The sequence below is a fragment of the Phocoena sinus genome, chromosome 1, assembly GCF_008692025.1.
Source record: "Phocoena sinus isolate mPhoSin1 chromosome 1, mPhoSin1.pri, whole genome shotgun sequence".
Taxonomy (NCBI): domain Eukaryota; kingdom Metazoa; phylum Chordata; class Mammalia; order Artiodactyla; family Phocoenidae; genus Phocoena; species Phocoena sinus.
The window spans coordinates 107,375,210-107,402,821 of NC_045763.1; the positions used below are offsets into that span (position 1 = coordinate 107,375,210).

General features: G+C 36.5%; 1 protein-coding gene across 1 annotated transcript; it reads right to left on the minus strand.

The window, feature by feature from the left end:
* Nucleotides 1-4,052: 4,052 nt before the first annotated feature.
* SEC22B (SEC22 homolog B, vesicle trafficking protein) lies at nucleotides 4,053-27,409 on the minus strand. Its single transcript, XM_032602538.1, has 5 exons — nucleotides 27,182-27,409; nucleotides 18,597-18,706; nucleotides 15,759-15,919; nucleotides 14,031-14,177; nucleotides 4,053-8,115 (listed from the first exon to the last, which is right to left on the minus strand). Exons 1-5 carry the CDS (start codon nucleotides 27,254-27,256, stop codon nucleotides 7,961-7,963), a joined length of 648 nt encoding a protein of 215 aa, XP_032458429.1. The 5' UTR covers nucleotides 27,257-27,409; the 3' UTR covers nucleotides 4,053-7,960.
* Nucleotides 27,410-27,612: the final 203 nt, after the last annotated feature.

Below are 27,612 nucleotides of genomic sequence, written 5' to 3' on the forward strand. Positions count from 1 at the left end.
TCATCAAGAAAAAAAAGGGAGAGGACTCAAATCAATAAAATTAGAAATGAAAAAGGAGAAGTTACTAATGACACCACAGAAATACAAAGGATCATAAGAGACTACTACAAGCAACTGTATGCCAATAAAATGGACAACCTGGAAGAAATGGACAAATTCTTAGAAAGGTACAATCTCCCAAGACTGAACCAGGAAGAAAGAGAAAATATGAACAGACCAATCACAAGTAATGATATTGAAACTGTGATTTAAAAACTCCAAGAAACAAAAGTCCAGGACCAGGTGGCTTCACAGGTAAATTGTATCAAACATTTAGAGAAGAGTTATCCTTCTGAAACACCTATCCTTCTGAAACAGTTCCAAAAATTGCAGAGGAAGGAAACCTCCCAAACTCATTCTATGAGGCCACCATCACCCTGATACCAAAACCAGACAGACACCACAAAAAATAAAATTACAGGCCAATATCACTGATGAACATAGATGCAAAAATCCTCAACAAAATACTAGCAATCTGAATCCAACAATACAGTAAAAGGATCATACACCATGATCAAGTGGGATGTATCCCAGGGATGCAAGGATTTTTCTATATCTGCAAATCAATCACTGTGATACACCACATCAACAAATTGAAGAATAAAAAAATATGATCATCTCAATAGATGCAGAAAAAGCTTTTGACAAAATTCAACACACATTTATGATAAAAACTCTCCAAAAAGTGGGTATAGAGGGAACATACCTCAACATAATAAAGCCATATACAACAAACCTACAGCTAACATCATACTCAATGGTGAAAAGCTACAAGCATTTCCTCTAAGATCAGGAACAAGACAAGGATGTCCACTCTCACCACTTTTATTCAACGTAGTTTTAGAAGTCCTAGCTACAGCAATCAGAGAAGAAAAAGAAATAAAAGGAATCCCAACTGGAAAAGATGTTAAACTCACTGTTTTCAGATGACGTGATACTATACATAGAAAATCCTAAAGATGCAACCAGAAAACTACTAGATCTCATCAATGAATTTGGTAAAGTTGCAGGTTACAAAATTAACAAACAGAAACTTGTTGCATTCTTATACATTAACAACAAAAGATCAGAAAGAGAAATTCAAGAAATAATCCCATTTATCATCACATCAAAAAGAATAAAATATCTAGGAATAAACCTACCTAAGGAGGTAAAAGACCTGTACTCCAAAAACTATAAAATGCTGCTGATGAAAGAAATCGAAGATGACACAAACAGATGGAAAAATATACCATATTCTTGGATTGGAAGAATCAATATTGTCAAAATGACCATACTACCCAAGGCAATCTACAGATTCAATGCAATCCCTATCAAATTACCAATGGCATTTTTCACAGAACTAGAACAAAAAAAATCTTAAAATTTGTATGGAGACACAAGAGAACCCGAATAGCCAAAGCAATCTTGAGAAAGAAAAGCGAACCTGGAGGAATCAGGTGCCCTGACTTCAGACTACACTACAAAGCTATAGTCATCAAAACAGTATGATACTGGCTCTAAAACAGAAATATAGATCAATGGAACAGGATAGAAAGCCCAGAAATAAACTCACACACCTATGGTCAATTAATCTATGACAAAGGAGGCAAGGATATGCAATGAAGGAAAGACAGTCTCTTCAATAAATGGTGCTGGGAAAACTGGACAGCTACATGTAAAAAAATGAAATCAGAACATTCTCTAACACCATACACAAATATAAATTCAAAATGGATTGAAAACCTAAATGTGAGACTGGACACTATAAAACTCCTAGAGGAAAACATAGGCAGAAGAACACTCTCTGACATAAATTGCAGCAATATCTTTTTTGATCTGTCTCCCAGAGTAATGGAAATAAAAACAAAATAAACAAATGGGACCTAATTAAACTCAAAATCTTTTGCACAGCAAAGGAAACCATAAACAAAACGAAAAGACAACCCACAGAATGGGAGAAAGTATTTGCAAATGATGTGACTGACAAGGGATTAGTCTCCAAAATTTACAAACAGCTCATGAGGCTTAATATCATCAAAACAAACAACCCAATCAAAAATGGGCAGAAGGGCTTCCCTGGTGGCACAGTGGTTAAGAATCCGCCTGCCAACGCAGGGGACATGGGTTTGAGCCCTGGTTCGGGAAGACCCCACATACCATGGAGCAACTAAACCCGTGCACCACAACTACTGAGCCTGTGCTCTAGAGCCCGCAAGCCACAACTACTGAAGCCTGTGCGCCTAGAGCCTGGGCTCTGCAACAAGAGAAGCCACCGCAGTGAGAAGCCCGCACACTGCCATGAAGAGTAGCCCCTGTTCTCTGCAACTAGAGAAAGCCTGCACGCAACAACAAAGACCCAATGCAGCCAAGAATAATTAATTTTAAAAAAATGGGCAGAAGACCTAAATAGACATTTCTCCAAGGACAGATGGCCAAGAGGCACATGAAAAGATGTTCAACATCACTAATTATTAGAGAACTGCAAATCAAAACTACAATATCACCTCACACCAGTCAGAATGGCTATTATCAAAAAATCCACAAACAATAAATGCTGGAGGGGCTGTGGAGAGAAGGGAACCCTCCTGCACTGTTGGTGGGAATGTAAATTGGTCCAGCCACTATGGAGAACAGTATGGAGGTTCCTTAAGAAACTAAAAATAGAGCTACCATATGATCCTGCATTCCCACTCTTGGGCATATACCCAGAGAAAAACATGGTCTGAAAGGATACATGCGCCCCAATGTTCATTGCAGCACTGTTCACAATAGCCAAGACATGGAAGCAACCTAAATGTCCATCAAAGAATGGATAAAGAGGGCCTTCCCTGGTGGCGCAGTGGTTGGGGGTCCGCCTGCCGATGCAGGGGACATGGGTTCGTGCCCTGGTCCGGGAGGATCCCACATGCCGCGGAGCGGCTGGGCCCGTGAGCCATGGCTGCTGAGCCTGGGCGTCCGGAGCCTGTGCTCCACGATGGGAGAGGCCACAGCAGTGAGAGGCCCGCGTACCACAAAAAAACAAACAAACAAACAAAAAACAAAAAAAGAATGGATAAAGAAGATGTGGTACATATATACAATGGAATATTACTCAGCTGTTAAAAAGAATGAAATAATGCCATTTGCAGCAACATGGATGGACCTAGAGATTGTCATACTGAGTGAAGTAAGTCAGACAGAGAAAGAGAAATATCATATGATATCACTTATGTGCAGAATCTAAAAAAAAAATGATAAAAGGAACTTATTTACAAAACAGAAACAGATTCACAGACTTAGAGAATATGGTTACCAGGGGAGAAGGGTGTGTGTGTGGGGAGGGATAGTTAGGGAGTTTGGGATTGCCATGCACACACTGTTCTGTTTAAAATGGATGACCAATGGGGACCTACTGTATAGCACATGGAACTCTGCTCAATATTCTGTAACTACCTAATTGGTAAAAGAATTTGAAAAAGAATAGATACATGTATATGTATAATCAAATCACTTTGTTGTACACCTGAAACTAACACAACATTGTTAATCAAATGTACTCCAATAGAAAATAAAGTTTTTAAAAAATGTGTTACAAACCAAGAAGGAGAAAAGGCAAACAAGAACCCGAGAGCAAAAAATATTAAAAAAATAAAGGGAGAAATGACAGATAAGTAGATGAAAAGGAGAAGGAAATAATAAAATGAAATTATGTTTTTAAAAAGCCAACCTTTTCCAAAAAAAGACAAAAACAAATAACTTGACAGGACAAAGTGAAATAGTGCTTAGGACAAACACTTCTACATCATAATTTAGGAATAAACAGTGTATGTAGTGGTTGGGTGTCTAGCAGTCCTGGATTTGAACCCAAGTACTTCAACTTGCTATGTGACCTTGGGCAAGCTGGGAAAATGGTTATGAGGACTGTAATAATACATGTAAAATGACTGACACATATGCTCAATTAATGAAGGTTATAGAAGGTTAGTCCAGTTTTGATTAGTATACGGAAGTCAAATTCCCAACAATTTTTCTAATCTAAGACATGGATTCAATTACAGCACTTGAAATAAACTTTATTAGAATGGAGTGATTAAATTGCTCAAGATAGTTTTATACTGTTGGGTCAACGCTGTCTGTAATGATTAATAGGATGTGAGACTCAATTTGCCCCTTCTACCTCAAACTATGTCACACATGCTACAAATTTTTCTTTGGGACTTTTAAAAAGTACAAGCTATTTATTTGGTCCAATTAGTTAATGTGCATTTACAGTAGTAACATCTTTACAACCACTGCTCTTTGCCTTTTTGCTGAGCTAAAAAGACAACCAGATGGGGCTCAGTCAGTTCTGCTAATTGTGTGTCCATCAACATTCAAGCCCTTAGGTCATGAAAACTCCCAATAAGATGGGAATTTAAATTGAGATGTTTTCTCATACATGTATTATTAAATACTATGTATGAAGAAATGATTATCCATTTGCCTTCTTAACTTGCTTTTGCAAGACTTCCTACTGATAAAAGTAGAAATAAAAAATTTAAGATCCTTGATTTTGATTTTGAGGAACTGGACCAAATTTTTTTCTGTAGAACAAGATCCAAAAATGTTTGATAGAATTTTTTTACACAATTTTTTAAGAATGAATCTCATCCACAAAGTTAGTTCAAACTGTAGAATTTTTCTAGTTCACATCAGCTGTACAGTTTTCAAGGTTTCTGGATTCTTTCCTTTGAGTTCCACATCCTCTATATTTGGAGTTCTTAGCTGGGGGATCATGGACCACCAGGTCATGAACAGGCTTTATAGAGTTCTTGAAAACCCTGACATAGTTTGTGATACTTGGTATACATGTACACATGAACATTGTTCTGGGGTAAAGGCACATACATTTCACCAGATATTCAAAGGTTTTCCAAAAAGCTTAAGAGCCAGTTAGACACTTAAATGAAGAGATGTACATACAATGTGCCAAATATTGCTATGTTAACACTTGTGAGATTTCTTAATTAAAACATGTTATGAAGTTCAGCACCATAACCAAAAAAGCTACTTCTAAAGAGTAGTTCAACGTCTTTACCTCCTAGTGGTTCACACAATCATCAACCCACTGCAATCTGACTTGTGTCTCTACTGCCCTGAAATTACTCTGCTTGTATGATTATGCTCCTAATTGTTAAATTCAAAATACATTTTGTGGTACTTGTTTGATTTGACCTCTTGGTGGTATAGTATGGTGGAGAAAAGCACAGACTCTGGAGTCAAACTGTCTAGGTTCAAATCTTAGCTCTGTCACTTGCTAGCTCTGCATCTTTGGATAAATTACTCAACTCTTCTGTGCCTCAGTGCAGTAAAGTTTCTTCATTCACATGGTGTGAACAGTATTTACTTCAAAATGTCAACATGAGAATTAAAATAAGCTCCTAACAAAGAAAGCATTGTGTAAATATTTCAGTATGTGGGATTATTCCTTTCTTGAAAATAACTTAAAACCTGTCTATGTCTCATTCTACTCTGATGGCTCCTTAGTTTCATCTCCCTACTTTCAGGCTTATTCCTCTCTAATATATCTTTTATAGCATGGTCAGAATGATCATTTGAAGTTATAAATCTGATGCCATCTCTTGCCACTGATGTTAGTATAGTCTGAATGACTTGCATGACAGTGTACCGTCTACTTCTTCCTCAAGTCTCAGTTGCCTACACTTAACCTATGAGTTAAGTTGAACCAAGCTACATGATCCCCCAAATGGGCCTCACTCTTTTAACTCATGACTCTTCACAAGCCATTGACTCCGTCTGGGAAATCCCACTCTCCTTCTCTTACCACACCCCTTCCCACAGTAAATTAGGTGTCCTTTTTTAATGTGCCCCCGATAACCCTGAACAGTATTTATCACATTCTATTTTAGATACCTGTTTGATTGCTGGTTCATTTCATCTAGTCAGATCTTCCCACTTCCTCCAATAAGGAACAGAAGCAGGAGTCATATTATGACAGTCCTGTTCTTTCATTTTCTACCATCATAATCATAAACTACTTTCTTATCCCTTTGTTTATCATCCCCCACCCCAACTCATTTTTTAATTAACCCACTGAGTTTAGGTAGAAGTGTATCTATAGAAGAAGATGTGCATGTAAATTAACTAGATAACAAAACTTCACACTAAAGGGAACATTCTAGAAGTATTTATTTCATTGCTGACTACTTGGTTGCAGCATGCAACTCTCAACGAGCTGCCACTCTCCACTCCTACAGAAGTACCAAGTGCTATGGTACCAATACTTAGGTTTTCAGCCTTTCAAAGGCTTTTATTACCAATATCATTACTTAGGATAAGACTTTTAGGGACTTCAAAGCACTTATTCACTATAAAAAGTAACTTCTTATTTCATGCACAAAACTCCAATTGGCAGACATAGGTCCAAAATGGAAAGAAAAAATTTTATTCTAGTTCTGTAAATTATCAGGAATAAAATAAGCATTTCTCCTTGCCTTGTTTTAAAGAAATAGAATTTTTTTTCTCTATCAGGAATCAGAACAGTAGGTTTGATGATCCTGAGTTATAAAATTGCTTACTGGTTAAAGTTCTTTCCAAAGATTTTAAGAAGTAGGCTCATTTTCCTGTACAATTTAAAGAAATGTTTGCAGTATGTGTAGTAATTATAGGTTATATTGTAGACCCTTGTGGCAATATTTAAAAGGCCTATTCTCCCCATTTAAAAAAATTCTACCTCAGAAGGTAAAAGGAAATTCCCATTATCCCTGAGCAAAAAAGGGAAAAATCATAGGTACTTTTATTTGTTAATAGAAGCTACTGTAAATGAGTTAGCTATTTCTGGAATATTCTCAGAGAATTACATAACTGAAGCAGATACAAGGTACTCTCAGATTTTATCAGATAAATGTGTTTAGTAGTTTGAGTAGTTGCTCTGAAAAATTTCAATTTAATCAACTACGCAACTGAATATTTTCCATTTTGAAATTTGGGGATATCCTGACAGGGACATGAAACTATTGGACATAGAGGAATTTAAAAAATGTTAGCAAATTGTGGCAGGAGGAAGAGTGGGGAAAATCGTAGTGGAGAAAAAGTGAGAAAAGGGCAGGACAAAGCTGTAGTCATGAGCCGGCCTCTCTTTGTCACTAAGTCAGGGGCCTCTGGCTATCAGTATGCTACATTCACTCTTAGATTAATATAAACCAGATGCGGAAAAATAAAATTAAGAATGTCCCAAACAAAACATTTAAGTCTTTTAAGGAGTAAATGACAGAAAACATTTTAGCTTCTTAATCACGGAGTGCTATAATTTCAAGGCATCAATATAATTCATTTAACCCTAAAGCAATTGTGCAATAAGCAAAACATCATAAATGGAAAACAACAAAGGTTAACTTCCTACAGGGGCCAATAGACAGGATCTCTTGCAGCACAGCAATTAACCTTCACATACTGGAGTCTTGTTTAAAAGGCCATCAACAACTCAGATTCCTGAAAAATCACAAGTGTCACCAACAAACGGAATGTTGATTAAACAGAGTCCAAAAACTTTCCAAAGGGCTGCCTTCTCTGAAGGGATTTCAGACTGTTGCTAGTACAGGTTGGTTAAGCCAAACCTCACTGACGAGTCCATTAGAGATGAGAATGCCCAGTCAGTGCTGTTTTAAAAATGTAAAACACTGGGAGGGAAATAAACAAATAAAACAATCTACTGTTCCCTAACATATATGGCTTAGCACCCAGAGAAAGCCTCTGCCCCCAAAAGACACTTTCTACATAGGGCTAAGCTTCATTAAATGAGGCGTAATCTTTCATTTTCAGGACATGTCTTTCCTTGCAAGGTCTTTAGAGGCAGAAGTTCCACTTGGATTCTAATACGCATCTCTGTGAGCTCAGCTTCCTGAAAACATACACCTGCTGGGTTCTAGGTTCTTCCTTGCCAGTGACTGGATTCACTACTTCACAGCCACCAGAATCTCACATACACTATTAACATGATGAAAAATACAGCTACTGCTGCAAGTTTGGCGTAAGTGGAACGCATGTTCAAGTACTTCGCATCCTGGCGGTATTTCTTGGACAGACTGGACAAATTGTTAGCCTTCGAATCCAATGCTGTCAAAAAGGAAAAAAGGATAACATTAATTAGTCCCTTAAAGTATTTTATCAAATGTATTAAGACATAAAAATAACCAAAATGAGTGGCACTATTTCAAACCATGAAGCTTAAATTATCACTTTTATTTTAAGGGTAAGGTTGCATACACTGATTAACTCGTGATCCTGAAGCACTGTAAAATCTATAATGCATTTTAAAATTATCAGATCAATTTATGTTCAAATTCTTGAGGCTGTATGCAGGCTCTGGCCTCAGACCCTGGTTCAAATCTTAGCTGTACCAGTCACGTGGTATTGGTCAACTCAGCCTCTCTAAGACCCAGCTTCTTTTGTCTATAAAAATAGGGATTATATAGTAACAATAAACATATCATAGGATGCCTGTAAAGTGAGCACAATGCCTACATACAGTAAACACTTGACAAATGTTAGCTGACCATAACTATCTTCATAATCTCTTAATGGTCTAAATCATATCTGCTCATATTTTGACAAATGATAATCCAGGTAAGATAAAAGATGCAGGTAACCAGAAAATTCAAAGAACCAGACACTGAGTATTAAGCTATATCTCAGTGGTGACTGCTACCAAATTTCTAAAACTTTCCACATAGTAAAGACTATTATTATGAAGATAAAGCTATCAGAAATTATATTTTAACAGATATAGGAAAGCTGTATTATAATGAAAATACAGTCACAGGTGCTAGAAAACCATCAATATCTACTAAATTAAGCTTTTCAGAATCTTAGGCAAAGTTTTTCTTTTTTCCTATAAGGACATTTGTAATATCAGTATCTTCTTTTAATTGTTAACTGAGCACTTAGAGAAATAGTCAGATATACACAAGCTAGACTGGGCTTAAAATATATGGCATATTTTTAATAATAAAAACAAACTCTCAGTTTGGCATAAATAAATTCTAATAAAACTTTTTACTTCTTTAAAATTTTGAAAAACTATATTGCAATCTGAATTTATTTGTTCTTCCTTGGAGAATGCTTTTGGAATATTTGGAGTTGCTTAATAGAGACTGGTTTTGATTGAGAAATGTGGCATTACTTAATAACACAGGCATGCCAGCCATTTCCAAATTAGAACTTGTCCTGTAAGAAAAGCACCTAGTGCAAAAAAACAGTTAAGGGATGAGAAATAGCCATGACAATGCTGCAAGGAATCTTTCCAGCCAGTCTACTAGAATGTACAATCCATTGGACAGAGGTTTTTAACTACTACTATGTTTATTACTATATTCCCAGTGCCTAGAATGTGATCTGGCATATAGTCAGTGAAAAATACAGTGAAAAATCAATCAATAAATATTTGCTACATGAATCTAAACCTGCTGAGAATAACTGGGCAAAGAAATAAATATTAGGTCATATGAAATAATTAATAGTTAAGAGAATTCCTTTACACTGGAACATCTGGAAACACATAGTTTCATAAAGACAAAGTTATTGCTTGGAGAAGTCATTTAGCAAATATTCATGTTATGGGCACCATGAGAAGTGCTAGAGGATACAATTATGATCAAAACATACATGATCTCTATATTTGTGGAATTTACAGTCTAATAGGGTGACATCTTTGGATAAAAAATAAAACATATGGCTTAAAAGAAACAGGTATATTTAGGCAGTAAAAAAGGCATAATTTGATCTTGTTAAAAGAACGCACAGGAACTATTCTTGGGTCATAAATGCAAAGTTGATTAGCTCTAAAACTTTAAAACTTAGAAGGAGAAAAAGATGTAAAAGATGGACTCATTATACAGAAGCTTAAAGAGGAAGAGAACATTTTCTGAGGTGGCCTAATCTTTCCACTGTCTTCATATATGCTCTGTTCAGCGTAAGCTTTTTCTTCCTCTTAAAATACCACTCTTCACTCCTTCCTGATCTATCAAAACTCAAGAAATCTTTCCTGTTCATTTATCTACTTCCTTCTACATTTTTATAGCTCTTATTGTCTACAGATCTATATATAATGATTTAAAACTGTCATTCCCTGAAGATGGACAAGGACTCCAAAAGCCAACAAATTCTGCCAGGTACTAGCAGTGTAACTTTTATAGTAAGCTACTTTTCTGAGTCTTTGATTCTTTATCTGTGAAACCAGTTTGATATCACCCACTTCACATGGGATTACTCTAAAGAATAACTAAGATATACGTAAAGTCCACCTACCATATTGCCTAGCACAATGTAAGTGTTCAACTGATGTTTGTTCCCTTATACTATCTATAAATTACTCTGTGACAATCTTTCTTATCTTCCCAATCACATGAAGTTATTTAAGGGTAGAACTGTACTTCTTTTTTAATCAGCATATCAGCTTTGTAGCAATCAGCAAATCACTAGAAGAATATCTGTTACACTTTTGATAAATTGACCAGTATATAAATTTTGGATTTAAGAAAAATTCCTGTGCTGGTTTACTTTATCCCAAGTAGAACCTATGAGTCTGTAATGATGAAAATTTACACAGACTCACAAATCCAAAATCTGATGTTTAAAGAGTTTGAAGCTATATGCTGGGACGACTGCTGACTACAGACATAAAGGTTAAAATCTGCAATTCATAATAAAGGAAAACCCATTATTCATGAATATGTAACAAGGCTGAATTCAAAAAATACACATTAAGGAAACTACTTGTGATGATTACTGTGAAAGAAATAAAAGAAGTATATGAAATAGATATGAAACACATAAATACTACTTTTAAAAAGTATATGACAAACCCACAGCCAACATAGTCCTCAATGATGAAAAACTGAAAGCATTTCCACGAAGATCAGGAACAAGACAAGGTTGCCCACTCTCACCACTCTTATTCAACATAGTTTTGGAAGTTTTAGCCACAGCAATTAGAGAAGAAAAGGAAGTAAAAGGAATCCAAATCGGAAAAGAAGAAGTAAAGCTGTCACTGTTTGCAGATGACATGATACTATACATAGAGAATCCTAAAGATGCTACCAGAAAACTACTAGAGCTAATCAATGAATTTGGTAAAGTAGCAGGATACAAAATTAATGCACAGAAATCTCTGGCATTCCTCTACACTAATGATGAAAAATCTGAAAGTGAAATCAAGAAAACACTCTCATTTACCACTGCAGCATAAAGGATAAAATATCTAGGAATAAACCTACCTAAGGAGACAAAAGACCTGTATGCAGAAAATTATAAGACACTGATGAAAGAAATTAAAGATGATACAAATAGATGGAGAGATATACCATGTTCTTGGATTGGAAGAATCAACATTGTGAAAATGACTCTACTATCCAAAGCAATGTACAAATTCAATGCAATCCCTATCAAACTACCACTGGCATTTTTCACAGAACTAGAACAAAAAATTTCACAATGTGTATGGAAACACAAAAGACCCTGAATAGCCAAAGCAATCTTGAGAATGAAAAACGGAGCTGGAGGAATCAGGCTCCCTGACTTCAGACTATACTACAAAGCTACAGTAATCAAGACAGTATGGTACTGGCACAAAAACAGAAAGATAGATGAATGCAACAGGATAGAAAGCCCAGAGATAAACCCATGCACATATGGTCACCTTATCTTTGACAAAGGAGGAAAGAATGTAGAGTGGAGAAAGGACAGCCTCTTCAATAAGTGGTGCTGGGAAAACTGGACAGGTACATGCAAAAGTATGAGATTAGAACACTCCCTAACACCATACACAAAAATAAGCTCAAAATGGATTAAAGACCTAGAGGTAAGGCCAGGAACTATCAAACTCTTAGAGGAAAACATAGGCAGAACACTCTATGACATAAATCACAGCAAGATCCTTTTTGACCCACCTCCTAGAGGAATGGAAATAAAAACAAAAATAAACAAATGGGACCTAATGAAACTGCAAAGCTTTTGCACAGCAAAGGAAACCATAAACAAGACCAAAAGACAACCCTCAGAATGGGAGAAAATATTTGCAAATGAAGCAACTGACAAAGGATTAATCTCCAAAATTTACAACCAGCTCATGCAGCTCCATAACAAAAAAACAAACAATCCAATCCAAAAATGGGCAGAAGACCTAAATAGACATTTCTCCAAAGAAGATATACAGACTGCCAACAAACACATGAGAGAATGCTCAACATCACTAATCGTTAGAGAGAATCCTCAACATCATTAATCATTAGAGAAATGCAAATCAAAACTACAATGAGATATCAACTCACACCAGTCAGAATGGCCATCATCAAAAAATCTAGAAACAATAAATGCTGGAGCAGGTGTGGAGAAAAGGGAACACTCTTGCACTGCTGGTGGGAATGTGAATTGGTACAGCCGCTATGGAGAACAGTGTGGAGGTTCCTTAAAAACTACAAATAGAACTGCCATATGACCCAGCAATCCCACTACTGGGCGTATACCCTGAGAAAACCATAATTCCAAAAGAGTCATGTACCAAAATGTTCATTGCAGCTCTATTTACAATAGCCAGGAGATGGAAACAACCTAAGTGTCCATCATTGGATGAATGGATAAAGAAGATGTGGCACATATATACAATGGAATATTACTCAGCCATAAAAAGAAACGAAATTGAGTTATTTGTAGTGAGGTGGATGGACCTAGAGTCTCTTATACAGAATGAAGTAAGTCAGAAAGAGAAAGACAAATACCGTATGCTAACACATATATATGGAATCTAAGAAAAAAATAATGTCATGAGGAACCTAGGGGTAAGATGGGAATAAAGACACAGACTTACTAGAGAACAGACCTGAGGATATGCGGAGGGGGAAGGGTAAACTGTGACAAAGTGAGAGAGTGGCATGGACATATATACACTACCAAACGTAAGGTAGATAGCTAGTGGGAAGCAGCCTTATAGCACAGGGAGATCAGCTCGGTGCTTTGTGACCACCTAGAGGAGTGGGATAGGGAGGGTGGGAGGGAGGGAGACGCAAGAGGGAAGAGATATGGGAACATATGTATATGTATAACTGATTCACTTTGTTATAAAGCAGCAGCTAACACACCACTGTAAAGCAATTATACTCCAATAAAGATGTAAAAAAAAAGTATATGCTCACATTAAACATTTAGGTAACATTTAAGCATTAAGTAAACATACATATTTTTAGGTAAATTAGTACACACACATACATATAACACATTATGTGCTAAAAAACATTACATATGTAAGTGCTTTAAGAATTGGAAGGACAAAAGAGATTAATGCATTGTGGGATATAAGGATCAGGTAAGGCTTTTTTAAAGAGGCAGTTCTTATCTAGATCCTAAAGAAGGTCCAGGATGAGGAGGACACTGACCTGGCTGAGGCAGAATGTTTGTGAACTAGGGAGAATGAGAGACATTTGCAATCTACTTATCTTCCATTATAGAGAACACAGTGCCTTGCACATTACAAGTACTCAGTTAATAATGACTGAATGAGTGAAAAGTAAGTTGAGATGAGACTAGACCTTATCTTGTAGTCACAGGTTTTAAAAGTTTTTCAGCAGAGGAATGCCTTGATGAAAATGGCATTTTATAACATTTGATCTGTCAGCAGTAAAGTCTCCCAAAGTGGCTACTCAGCAAACTATTGCAATAAATCTTTGACAATTTCCTCTCATTCTTCTTTTCATTTCCCTTAAGTGTTTCTGTAAATATTGATTTAACTGTGTAAATATCTTGGAAACAGTAATTGCTTCTGATATGGAATGAGACTATATTGTTCCAACTCAATAGAAACTAACCACACTAGGAAGAAACATATATATTGGAAGCTTGCAATGTAATCCATTTTTGAAAGATGAATTCTTAACAGTACTAGATAGAATCTGACAGCATAAAAGGTACTCCCAAATAAGCTATCCTTGCCTATGGAATAAGAGCCACTTATTCATAAGACTCATACTGCTTTTAGAGACCTGAGAGTGCTTCTCCCCGTTGTAGTACTTCTTCAATATTGGCCACCATGATCCTCTGCACATCTTGCAATTCAGTGTTGATGGAGCCTAGGTTTCTCCGAGCACGACTGTCAATGTAAAGCTTCTTGGTTTTCTGAATGTAGGTATCTAGAATGATGAAGAAAAGTGACTGTTAACAACTTCTTTCGTGTCCATCAAAGAAGTAGGAAAGAGTAAATTCTGAGTTTCTCCTGGATCTGCAACTGTTCGTGATTAACCAAGCTTTTGAATGAGTATCAATGGGACAGGCGTTTCCCAAAATACTACTACAAAACTGCATGCTCATTCAGTTTTGCCAATGTCTATATAATGCAAAACTATGAAAAGAATGATTATTAAAGATTATATTTTCAACTTTTAGAAAAAATCTTAAGATGTGTGTGCTTGATACCCTTCATTTGCCTCTAGATCTGCAGGAAGCTGACCTGCATGGATTACATCAATGGGTTCCTTGCCCTCTAGCTTCCGGTTAGGTTCAGCCAATGGGGGAGCCCCAAGAGTACGGAAGAAGGGGAGTGGATAGTGATATCAAAGTATTTATTCCCCTAGCTCCTCCCTGAGAAGTCATCTTGGGCTGGCAGTATACCTCCACCAAAAGTTACTGCTCCTCTCAAATGGGCCTTTTCCATAAATTTTCTCCTTCCTAGTTCCAGAAACTGCTTTCTCTTATCCATTCAGGCTTAGAGATGATAACAATTACCATGCTACTGGTCTCAGGTTACTGTACCTTACAGTTCATCTATAACCCATTCATATCTCTGTATATAAATCCTTTAAGCTAATTTGAGTATACCAACTATTTCCTGTGTGACCTTGATAAAGCAGTCTTATTTTTTTTATTGGGTTTACTGAACCGCTATTGTCTACAAAAATAAAATTTGCAAAACCAGACATTATAAAAATTAGCACTTGGAGAGCTTATAGTTTTGAAACACTGGAATGCTTTGCTAGATTTCTTTATTTCTAAAAAGCAAGAGGACCCATTTATCTAGCAAACTCAAAACACTTCAGAAATTCAGAGATAGTAAAACCAATTTTTTTTTAACTAAAAATGTCAGTGATGTAGTCTAATCATACTTGTTCTCACTTCCTCTACTTAAAGGCCATTTCCTTTGATCTATTGCCATCAGATACTTTACCAGATCTGACCAGTAATGAGTCTTTCTATAATTCTTATACAAATATGGACACCCATGCTCACTACTTCTGCGTGTAGTAAATGTTATGCCCCAATACCATATATCCTCTAGTACTTAAATTAGAGGATCTCGTTCACCATTCCTTCTGATTTCCAAACTCTGATTTCCATAAAATGAGTCTCACTGTGAGTATGTGAGTGTGTGTGTGGCGGGGGAGGTGAGGAGGTTGGGTTGGGGGAAAAAAGAACTCAGTTATTACATGTCAATCTAGATCTTTAGACACAGTTTTTTTACCCAAATGAAGAATCAAACTAAATAACAAAAAAGAGCAAAGGGCAACAAGTTCTATGAGGAAAAAATCAAAAGATCAGAGAAAATTACTTATGAGAAGGAAGCCTCATTCATTCAAAAGGACAAAAGACATGGACTAGGAGGGATAATCCAAAACTTCAGTAGGTAAGCATAAAAATTAAAAAAGTGTCAAAATTATATCAATAGCTTCTGCATATCGACTACTCCCTTGATAGAGAGGTGATGCGCAAAAACTTACCGAACTCAATAAAGGAATAGGGTCTAGACACAGTTGGCACCTTCTTCCCATGCTGTTCATCAAACTCTGAATGTAAATCTTCTAGGTAGGCAAAAGCCAACTTTTTAGGGAAGGCAGCTTCACACAGAACCAAATAACACACCCCCTGTTCAATAATGTAGCTGCAGAGACAAAAAAAAGCAAGAAAAAGTTGTTTGTAGATTAACAACACCTCCAACAATCTGAAATAGACTCTCAGTGCCATACAAACCTTGTTTTTTGGCCATGCCACACAGCTTATGGGATCTCAGTTCCCCATCCAGGGATTGAACCTGGGCCCTTGGCAGTGAAAGTGTGGACCACCAGGGAATTCCCTACACAAACTTTTAAAAATATTCTAGCCCAAGCCCTTTGAGGCTAACTAAATCAGAAAGTCAATTTCAAACCAAAAATCACTGGAATCAGAAAGCAAACATCTTCCCATTATTAGAAGTATATTCCAAAAGGAGTATTTAGACATATTTATTAATTACATAATTCTTCAACTAAAATATCTTAATACATAAGACTTTTTCTTGAAAACTCGGAGTTGTGACTCCATCTACCCTTTGATGCTGTGTGGTAAACAAGTATATACACATTTAAATTTCTTCCAGCTATAAGAAAAATAGTGGAATTGTAAATTTTTGTGGATACTTAAAAGTTGGAAGTTAATGTCACAATATTTACTGGGTACAGAAAAGAATCTCAGGACTAATAATATTCCCGAATTTCCAGGATAGGAGAACTCTGTATTGACTGCAAATTGTTCAATAACAGAACTGACTCCTCTTGTGAGAGTGAGCTCCCTGGCAGTCTGGAAGAGGCTATATGACTACATGTCTGAGATAGTTTTGGAAAGAGGTTAGGTTACTCAGTGGTATTCAAACTTTTTAGCCATAGTACTCTTTATTTCAGCAAAAATTATATCCAGAAGACTAATATGTACAGCAAATAAAATGAGAAGAAGTTCTTTAGCTTAAGTAGGAGTTTAAGGGCCCAAAGCATTACACATACCCCCACCCCTGTCCTTTCTATGTCCTTCCTAAGGCATCCTATGACTCCACAGAGCATAGTTTATAGTCTATTATATTATATGATCTCTCATGCCCTTTAAAATAATAACAACAACAATAATAACAATAATAATAATACTGCTGTCCTATTTCTTGCTTGGGCACCTAAATTAACCGGTCTCCTTGCCTTCTAGACCATCTTCTAAACCACTAGCTTTATTCCTAAAAAGTAAATATGATATTGCTTAAAAACTCTAGAGGTTCCCTACTACCTACAAAATAAAATCATACACCGTGGTATAGTATTCAGAGCCCTCCAAAACAAGTGTAGGCTGCTTTCCATCATATATCCTAACACACCGAACAACGTGTTGTTCTCCAATAAGCTAGGTTCTTTCACATGCTCGTGGACTTCTGCTTATATTGTTTTTTTCTAACTATAATATTCTTTTATGTACCTGGAGAAACCTTGTTCATTTTCATATGCTCAATTCTACTATAATTTTTTCTGTGAAATTTCTCTCTATTCTCCCTCCCTCTTTCCCCTTTCCTGAAACTTACTCTCTATAAATGGGAATTTATTGCTTCCTTCTCTCTGCTCTACAGCACTTCTTGTCCTAAGGTATTACAGTATAGTTGTTTGTGTATATGTCTCTCTCTGCTAATAAGAGGATAAGGTAAAACATTACAGGCAAGACTTAATACACTGTCTGACAAAGAATAAATCTTTAATAAACAGTTCTTGGATGGAAATAAAGGAAGAGATGAGATTATAAAGAACCAAGCAGAAGAAAATCTCTCTTCAATTCCATGAGATCTTTCCTACAGCTTTTTTGTTCCTAACCCATGGTAGAGATAAAAATACTATATAATTAAGTGCCTCTAATATTTTTTGATATTGAAATACCTTACAAAACTTAATATTCACTACTTTATTAACCAATAGGCCAGGGTTTTGTTTTGGTTTTGATTCTTTATACTTGTTTGCTTGTTCTTGATGAGTAAAGGGTTTGTTTGTTTGAGTTAAACAGAGCAGGTTCTTCCCAGGTCTATATTATCTTGGTATCTGCGTTCCTAACATAGTAAGGATTATTTAGCTTATTCTTTTTTACTTTCACCTGATCTTCTTGCCCTCTCTTTTCTTGTTTAATTCTTCCTGTTTTATCAATTTCAAACTTGACATGTATTAAACATTTAATACCAATTATTTGTAGATAATCTAAATCCAATAAAGTTGCTTTGATCCCTCTCTCAGCTGTATGCATTGTCTATAACCACTGATTAGATGCCCTTAAATTATCTTTTATAATTTTCTTTTTTCTAAATAAAAACTAACACTTATTGACTATTCTCTATGTGCCAGACTAAGATGTTAAGTGATATACATGGATTCTCTCATAATCCTCACAAAACTATTATTCCCTATTTTATAGAGGAAACTGAGGCCCAGAGAAGTACATGTGAGTTGCTCAAGGTTACATTGTCAGTAAATGTTTGAGCAAGGGTACTAACCTACATGTGTCTGGCTCCAAGAAGCTCCCAAAGCAAAAGTTACCTATTACTGCATGATATGTATAGCATTTACTAGACACAGGATAACAGGTTGAATTATTGTATGGAAATTGAATAAAGAAACCAAGATTTGAGTTTTGCAGAATTAGAGCCAGGAAAGTTGCTTCCATGGAGCGACTATATTTTTAAAGTTACCTTTACTTTTTAAAAAGTTCCCATTCTTATCAGGTGTTACTTGTATTTACTGTAATTCATATTTAAATAATCACAAAGAAATCAGGACTATACTCACTGAAAAGTCATGGCACCAGCTTCCAAGGTGCATCTGGTAGGGGACTGTTCATTCAACTTTCGAAAGAGTTGCTTAGCCTGACTCTGGTACTGTTGAAGGTCCCGGCCAGACTGAAAGAAGACACCTTCATTTAAGAATTTTCCACCAAAAAAGCAGTACCAATTTGTGAGAAGCATCATATTTTGAGGACACTATGTGAATACAGTCCTTCATTTACAGGTTAGTAAGATTTATTTTAACAAAATAAAAGTGGCCTATTTTAGAGAAAAAAGGAGGACCAAATCCCGAGTTTTTCAACAAAGTCACAATAGTTATTTGCTAAAAAGCAAAAGTGTACTCCTTAAGGCACTCTTTCAATCCAGTGTTCTTTCCACTATTAGGTCAGTGCCCTCCTCCTAACCCATTTCACTTGCAGTTACTGGCAGAGAACTGTACAACATGTTCCATACTCAGGGGAAAGTCCTGGGAACAACAGACTGAATGAATCATCTCATTTTTGTGCTGAAATATCAAGCAAAATCTTCCATAAAGTGTTACAGTATTGAGCATTTAAGCAAAACTGTGTGCACCCATGACTGCAAATTATTATGAACACTGTAACTGCAATTAGGTAAAAATGAATAAGAGCAAGGACAGAGATTGGAAAGTCCAATATCCTTTACTAAATAAATCTATTTGGTTCCTGAGTTTGGATAGCAAAAGTCTGGGTAGCAAGGGGTATGTTCATACAAAAATGAAAATAATAACATTTGGATGATAGAGTTACAGGCAATATTTTCCTAAACAATTTCTAAATGATTTTACAATATTTTTTAAAGAGGGGAAGAAGTCTACTGGGTGAAACAGCAATGTCATTTCAAAAGGAGAAAATCATACCTCAATAACCTACTAGATCCAAAATGGAAAAGAAGTGCATGAAGAATGGGAAGCAAATATACATTATTTATTCATCCACATACTGGGGGAAACAAACAAATAACTTTTGCCATGTGATGGGGAGGAATTATTTTATTTTGGATTATTTAGTTTGAATTGAAAGATCTAACACTGTCTCTCCTTGGTAGATGTTTAATAACTAAATGTTTAAATAGAAAAGTGTTTACACAAGGTTCTCCTAGGGATTGGACCTACGGTATAACTATGAGAAAGTACAAACTGAAACTTAAAATTCCAGATGGTGAACCACTGAGCTGAGAGTAAAATCATTCAAGGAAGCAATGATAAAATCGTGTAACTGGCAGATAAACAAATGTATAAGTATAGGATTCTAAGCTATATTTAAAATAGTGGGGCTTCCCTCGTGGCGCAGTGGTTGAGAGTCCACCTGCCGATGCAGGGGACACGGGTTCGTGCCCCGGTCCGGGAGGATCCCACATGCCGCGGAGCGGCTGGGCCCGTGAGCCATGGCTGCTGACCCTGCGCGTCCAGAGCCTGTGCTCCGCAACGGGAGAGGCCACAGCAGTGAGAGGCCCGCGTACCACAAAAAAAAAATAAAAAAAAAAATAAAAATAAAATAGTGAACTGGAAGTGCAAATCAAAACCACAATGAGATATCACCTCACTCCTGTTAGAATGGCTATTATCAAAAAGACAAGAAATAACAAGTGTTGGTGAGGATGTGGAGAAAAGGGAACTCTTGTGAACTGTTGGTGGGAATGTAAATGGGTGCAGCCACAATGGAAAACAGTATGGAGGTTCCTCAAAAAGTTAAGAATAGAACTACGACATGATCCAGCAATTCCACTTCTGGGTATTTATCTGAAGAAAACGAAACACTAATTTAAAAAGATATATGCATCCTATGCTCACTGCAGCATTATTTACAATAGCCAAGATATGGAAATAATCAAGTGTTCATCAACAGACAAATGGATAAAGAAGATGTGGTATATATACACAATGAAATACTATTCAGCCATTAAAAAAGACTGGAATCCTGCTCAAAAAACAAGCTCATAGATAGAGAATGGACTGGTGACTGCCAGAGGGGAGGTGGGTGGGGGAGTGGGCGAAATGGGTGAAGGGAATCAAAAAGCACAAACTTCCAGTTATAAAATAAGTCATGAGGATATAATGTACAGCATGGTGACTATAGTTAATAATACTGTATTGCATTATTTGAAAGTTGTTAAGACAGTAAAACTTAAATGTCCTCATCCCAAGAAGAAACAAGAATAAAAATTTTCGTAACTATTTTTTCATGATGGAGGGTAACTAGACTTATTGTGGTGATCATTTCACAGTGTCTACAAATATTGAATCACTATGTTGTACATCTGAAACTAATATAATGTTATATGTCAATTATAACTCAAAATAAAATAAAAACATTAAATGGTGAACTGGAAATTTCAATATAAATAAGGAAGTAACTAAGCATGAGGTGAGCCAGGGGAGTTAGGCAGAGACCACTAGAAGAATCAATTTGTAGTTTAACACTGTTTTTATGGCAACGATTTGTTATAAGGCTGTTCACTTGAGAAATACTCCTACATTAACATGTATATGTATATTGTTATATATTAACAATACTTTGTAATAATTAACATTATAACGTATATTAACATTATCATATTAAACAGTATTGCTAATCTATATATTGTTTTTCTCGTGACTGGTCAGCCAGTTGGGGAGAGTGAATAACAATATCCTATGTTCCTAAATTTGAGTGGTACTTGTCAATCTGTTGGCTTCACCAATGTTGTTATGTGGCATTCCGACCCCAGAGAATATATCTGATATATAATCTCAGATATATTCTCATATCTGACCCCACAACAGTAGATTAAAGGGATGCAAACAAAGTTGGAGACACTACTAAAGTGCCAAGAAATAATACCAACACAGACCAATGATTTTCAACCTTGGCTTCACACAAGAATCGCCTAGAATTCTTTTTTTTTTTTTTTTGCGGTACACAGGCCTCTCACTGTTGTGGCCTCTCCCGTTGCGGAGCACAGGCTCCAGACGTGCAGGCTCGGCGGCCATGGCTCACAGGCCCAACCGCTCCGCGGCATGTGGGATCTTCCCAGACCGGGGCATGAATCCGTGTCCCCTGCATCGGCAGGCGGACTCTCAACCACTGCGCCACCAGGGACGCGCACCTAGAATTCTTAAAAAAACTACTCCTGCCCAATCTCCACCCCCAAATCAATTAAATCAGTGTCTCAGAGGTATTCATAAAATAACCACAACCATAAATGTTAATTATAAGTTTTTTGACAGCTAAAGGCAGGTGAGCACCTTAAAGGAACTAGTTAAATAAATACATGGCAAATAAAAAGAATGAAATTCTACCATTTGCAACAACATGGATGAACCTAGAGGGTATTATGCTTAGTGAAATAAGTCAGAAAAAGACAAATACTGTATGTTATCACTTATAGGTGGAATCTAAAAAATAAAACAAATGAATGAATATAACAAATCAGAAACAGACTCGCAGATATAGAGAACAAACTAGTGGCTACCAGTAAGAAGAGGGGAGGGAAGAGGGGCAAGACAGCAGTAGGGGGGATTAAGAGGTACAAACTACTATGTATAAAATAAAAAAGCTACATGGATATATTGTGCGGCACAGGGAATATAGCCAATATTTTATAACAACTTTAAAATGAAGTACAATCTATAAAAATATTGAATTACTATATTCTAAGTGTGAAACTAACATAATATAGTAAACCAACTACACTTCAATTAAGAAAAAAAGAAATGGCAAAAAACTGTCAGTGAAATGAAGATTAGCACAAATCCTTTGACTTTATAAGAGGCACTGTAAATATTACTGCAATCTGAGAGAAAGAGACAAACAACTGTACGAACTACAAGAAACTATGGCCAAAAGCATGCTACAATTTCAGGAATTTACAATGAACAAAGCAGTGACTGCCAATGTATAACACTGGGGACATATCTACATAGGAATTACAGCACGCCAACCAACATTTTACAATGCTGGTTCAGTTGGCATTACCATTCCTGGCAACACGATGCTGGCACAATCTTCCTGGTAGTTATTTTGACAATATGTATTAGAAATTTAAAAGTTTTGTGTAATGTTTTATCCAACAATTCCACATCTTCTAACACAACACTGTAAAGCAATTATACTCCAATTAAGATGTTAAAAAAAATAACATATGGTATATATTTATATAATGGAATACTACAGAGCCATTAAAATGATGCTGTGTAATATTTAATGATATGAGAAGATATTCATTATACACTAAGTGAAAAAAATTAGGTGGAACAGTATTACCGATTATTTGATTTTAAACACACACACAAAGATTAAGGTTAGACATCAAGTGGATATAATTTAAGTAGGGATTACTTAATTTTACCACTACTTTTAATGGTAAAAAAAAAACCACCATTAACTTTTTGATCCTTTTGTTTGTACATATTTACTGAATTTTCTACAATAATCAGAAATTAATTTTATAATGGGAAAATTATTCATTCATCCATTCTTATTTACTGCGTATTTGCACCCACAATATTAGGACTTGGGGCCAATAAGGGGAGGGGCTAGGATTTGAACAATATTAGTTAGGACTTGGGGCCAATAAGGGGAGGGGCTAGGATTTGAACCCAGGCAGTCTAGCTCTGAAGCCCCTGCTCCTAAGCATGCTATATCACCTGTATAATTAAAATTGCTTCAGCAATGGTAGATCCACCTTCTAGGTGATATCTTACTATTTAATATTAAATCTAATTCATAGGAAATGCTCAAGAAACCATATGGCAGCTCTGATCTAGATCTCACATAACAACATAATCATGGCTTTACAGATAAATCCTAGGTTCACTTTTAAGATTACAGTCACAAAGGGCTCACAGTCAGCCAGTCTACCTAAAAATAGTTAGATTAGATGTCCTAATTCTGTTTTCTACTTCATCTAGAACAGACTTGATGAAACTTATATACAGCATAATGAAGACAGCTGTTAGCAATCCAATAATGAAGTAGATGTGAATGTCTACACAAATTCTGAAACTAATTTGAGATCATCAGTATATTTAGGATGTGGTTCTGTATACAAAATGCAGGAGGTACAGGGTAGTAAATTGCCACACAACCACAATCCTTTTTATTGCTGTCACCTATGACTGCTGAACAAGTAGTTGTATCAAGTGTCATCTTTTGCCTTTATAAGAATGTTTAGCTAAGCTCTTATCATTTGTAAATTCCTGTTGAACTCTATAGATCAAAGGCCAGGGGCACCAAGAACCAACCATTTTCTTCTAACAGCAATAACAGTAAGGTGATTAATCAACCCTCAATGATTGGGCGAGTGCGCCAGTTTAACTGTACAAAAGACTATCTGCTTCTTGGGAGTTCTCTGCCCTGTACTCAGTTATATCTAACACCTGAAGAGAACATGGTTCATTTTGAGGTAGAACAGAAAGGTAGATAAAGAAATTGCAAACATCTAAAAAGGAGAAATACATCAGAAAGGAAGAAATAGATAGAATATCAGAGAGTCTAGGTTGGAAAAGAAAAGTTCATCTGTCTACCTGTCTTAGGCCTACATTTCTAGTTATAGCACAGAGGAAACAGTGCATAAGATACTCTGTAGCTATTTTTTTTAACGCTTTATTGTATTATTTGAGTAATTGTTCATCTCCAGTGAGAAGACAGTTTGTACAAGGACTAGCATCTAGTAACCACCTAAGATATGGTATCTGTTATCAATGTAAATAATTGGAAGAATACATTGAATTATTTGGCCCGAACAATTAGGGTACTTAACTATAAAACTATTTGATCAAGATATCCACTTCTTACAAAGTTATTTCCAGACTCCTAAGAAGTAAATACATTACTAAAATGTCTTAGAACAAGTGAAGCAGTTAGGTACTAAGCTTGTAGTGTAGAATCAAACAGATATTGATTAAAAAGAACAAACTAGTTGTTACCAGTGGGGAGAGGGAAGGGAAGAGGGGCATGCTAGGGGTAGGGGATTAAGAGGTACAAACTACTATGTATAAAATAAATAAGCTACAAGGATATATTGTACAGCACAGGGAATACAGCCAATATTTTATAGTAATTATAAACGTGTATAACTATAAAGGAGCATAACCTTTAACAATTGTGGATCACTATGTTGTACATCTCAAACTTATATAATACTGTGAATCAACTGTATCTTAATTAAAAAAAAATTTTTTTAAACCAAAACAGTGGTTCTCAACCGGGGTGATTTTGCCCCTCCTCCCCGCAGGAGACAGGCAGCAATGTCAGGAAATATTTTTGGTTGTCACAACTAGACGGAGGGTGGTGTCACAACTACACCTTATATGGTGGCATATAAGGTGTAGAGGCCAAGGATGCTGCTAGACATCCTACAATGCACAGGACAGTTTTCCCACAACAAAGAATTATCCATTCCAAAATGTCAACAGTGCCGAAGTTAAAAAACCCTGATGAAAGAACTATCAAATCACTATGTTATGTACCTGGAACTAACATAGTGGTTGTAGGTTAACAGGGAAGGAAGGAAGGGAAAAAAAGGAGGCAGGGAGGAACTCTGGTGAAAAATTCTGTTGTGCTACTTATTAGCTGTGCGACTTTAAACAAGAGACCTATGCTCTCTTAGCCTCAGAGATTCCTTATCTATAAATGGGGATAATAACAGTACCTATCCTAATAGTTGGTATGAAGATTGAATGAAATCATGCATTTAACAGGCTTAACACAATGGTTGGTATGTAGTAGGCACTCTATAAATGTTCTGTATACTATTATAATAGTAAAAATAAGTCAAAGATTCATATTTTTGCAGATATTAAAAGTTTTGGAAAGACGTTATCATTCAAAGTCAAAATTCCTAAAGGAAATCACTATGGAATTACAATCACAAAAATATTTCTGTGTAAAATATCTTTCCTTGTCAATTAAACAAAGCAACCCATCTTGGTAAACTGATACCTAATTTGGAATTAAGAAACACACAGTAGTAAATCAACTAATTTTTTCAATAAAGTATGAAGGCAGAGAATAAGAGCCTACTGATATATGGACTTTCAAATCCAATTTATATTCTTTGCCCACACTGGAATTCAAAGCAATAGTTGGAAAACTGACCAGATTTCTGTCCCTTTGGGAAAACTACTTCTTAATCAAACTACATATCCTTCAAGGAAAATTTCCCCCACACCATCTCCCTTGTTTCAAATCCTATTCCTGCATTCATTATAACAATTTCACTCCTTCTGCACAGTCCTGGAAAATGTTTAACATTGGACAAGAGAAAAATATTTCACAATTGAAAATTCAGGGTATGCTATATTTTTCAAATTTTATCTCAACTTAGACTTTGTCTTGTGGAATAAATAGAAAATATTTCACTTAGCATGACCTGCTAAGCAACTTAGCAACTTCACAATCTGTATCATTACTCTCCTAGAAGTGAAAGTAAACATATTTCCAAATCAAACCTAAAAAGGCATATAACCAAATAGAAGCTTTCCTAATTAGGAGACACTACTGTTGGCTTAGATGTCATTTCTTCTGGGAACACTTTCCTGAGGTCCAAAAATCAATTTAGATACCTTTTGCACGTTCAACCACAGAAACTTCTTCCTATTCCATAGCACTTATACTACATTATAATTGTTAGTTATCTGGTTTCTCCACTAAACCGTAAGCTCCATGAAAGTAGGGACTATGTTCCCCAAACCCCTGCATTAACACCATGCTTGGCACATCTGATGTGTTTAATGAGGTTTCTTTTTTTCATGAATATATGAATGAAAAGTTCAAAAACATGTGCAAAATATTCATCTTTTTTTAGGCCTTGAGGTTTTTTTTTTTAATTACATTACTTGGGTTGTATGATAAAGTAAGATAAAGTTGAACACTTTAAATAAATTATATAAATTTCATTCTCAGCCTCCTTTCTTCAGGAACTTCCTGACCTTGCTCCAGGAACTTGTCTCACACCAGAAATTTGCCTTGTGATTTTAAGGCACAAGCATTACAGGAATATAACACAAGGGTTATAATTCCAACAACAGAAATTTAGTAAGGCTTATTGGAGGTGGGAATTGGGCATAACTTTGAAAGAAGGTACTGTACTGAACTTCAAACAGGTGCATACATGTCGCAATAATACCTCATCTGCTTTCACTAGATGTCAGTAAACTAGGTCAAGGATCAGGTGCTACGAAAAGAGGACTTAGGAGCTGATTTTTCCCAGGACCTGTCAGTCAGCCTTATTAACAGCAAAAAAAAAAAAAGAAAGAAAGAAATCTTGAATTTTAACAAAGTCCCTAAAGAATTACAGAACACTGGATAATCACAATCAGCCAAACCTATCCCTTCTCCAGAGAGTTTTTCTAAAAAGAAACAGGTAACACAAAAATCTACCTCCGCCTTCAGGCAAGATTTATTCTAACAGAGATTTATTCTAACAAGACTTATTCTTTTCCACTGCCGAAAGAGGAAAAGCACTTCAGAGGGGTCAGAAACGCCTGGGAGGCCATAAGGGTCTCCCGCGTCCTAAGGAGGAATCCCGTGCTGAGAGCACAGCGCTCTGACAGGAACTTGGGGTCCCGGGGATCTAGCAGCTCACCTGTTCGTCCTCCTGCATCGAGGCGGCCAACGGGAGCCCGTCCGCCACTCGGGCGATCATCGTGAGCAACACCATCTTCACAGGCTACGGAAACTCAACACTGGCCCGGACGGCCGTAGGTGCGTCTTGACTTGCTCCGCCGCGACAACAGTTATGCCTCTACCTCAGTTCCCAAAGACCCAGCTGCTCGCGTCTCCGATTCCCGCTGAGGTGGCCGGAAACAAGCTCCAGAGCTCTCCACTACCGGTCCTCAGAATTGGCTTCCCACCGAGAACCACAGCTACCGCACACAAGTTCCGCCGTCTCTCCTTCCACCTTCAGAAACTTCCAAGGCCCCGCCCACTTTTCTGGATTTCCAGCTTCGAATAAGCCTTGACGCGTGAGAGGGCATGGCACACAAACTGAAATAGAATTTTCTAGTTTCTGACACT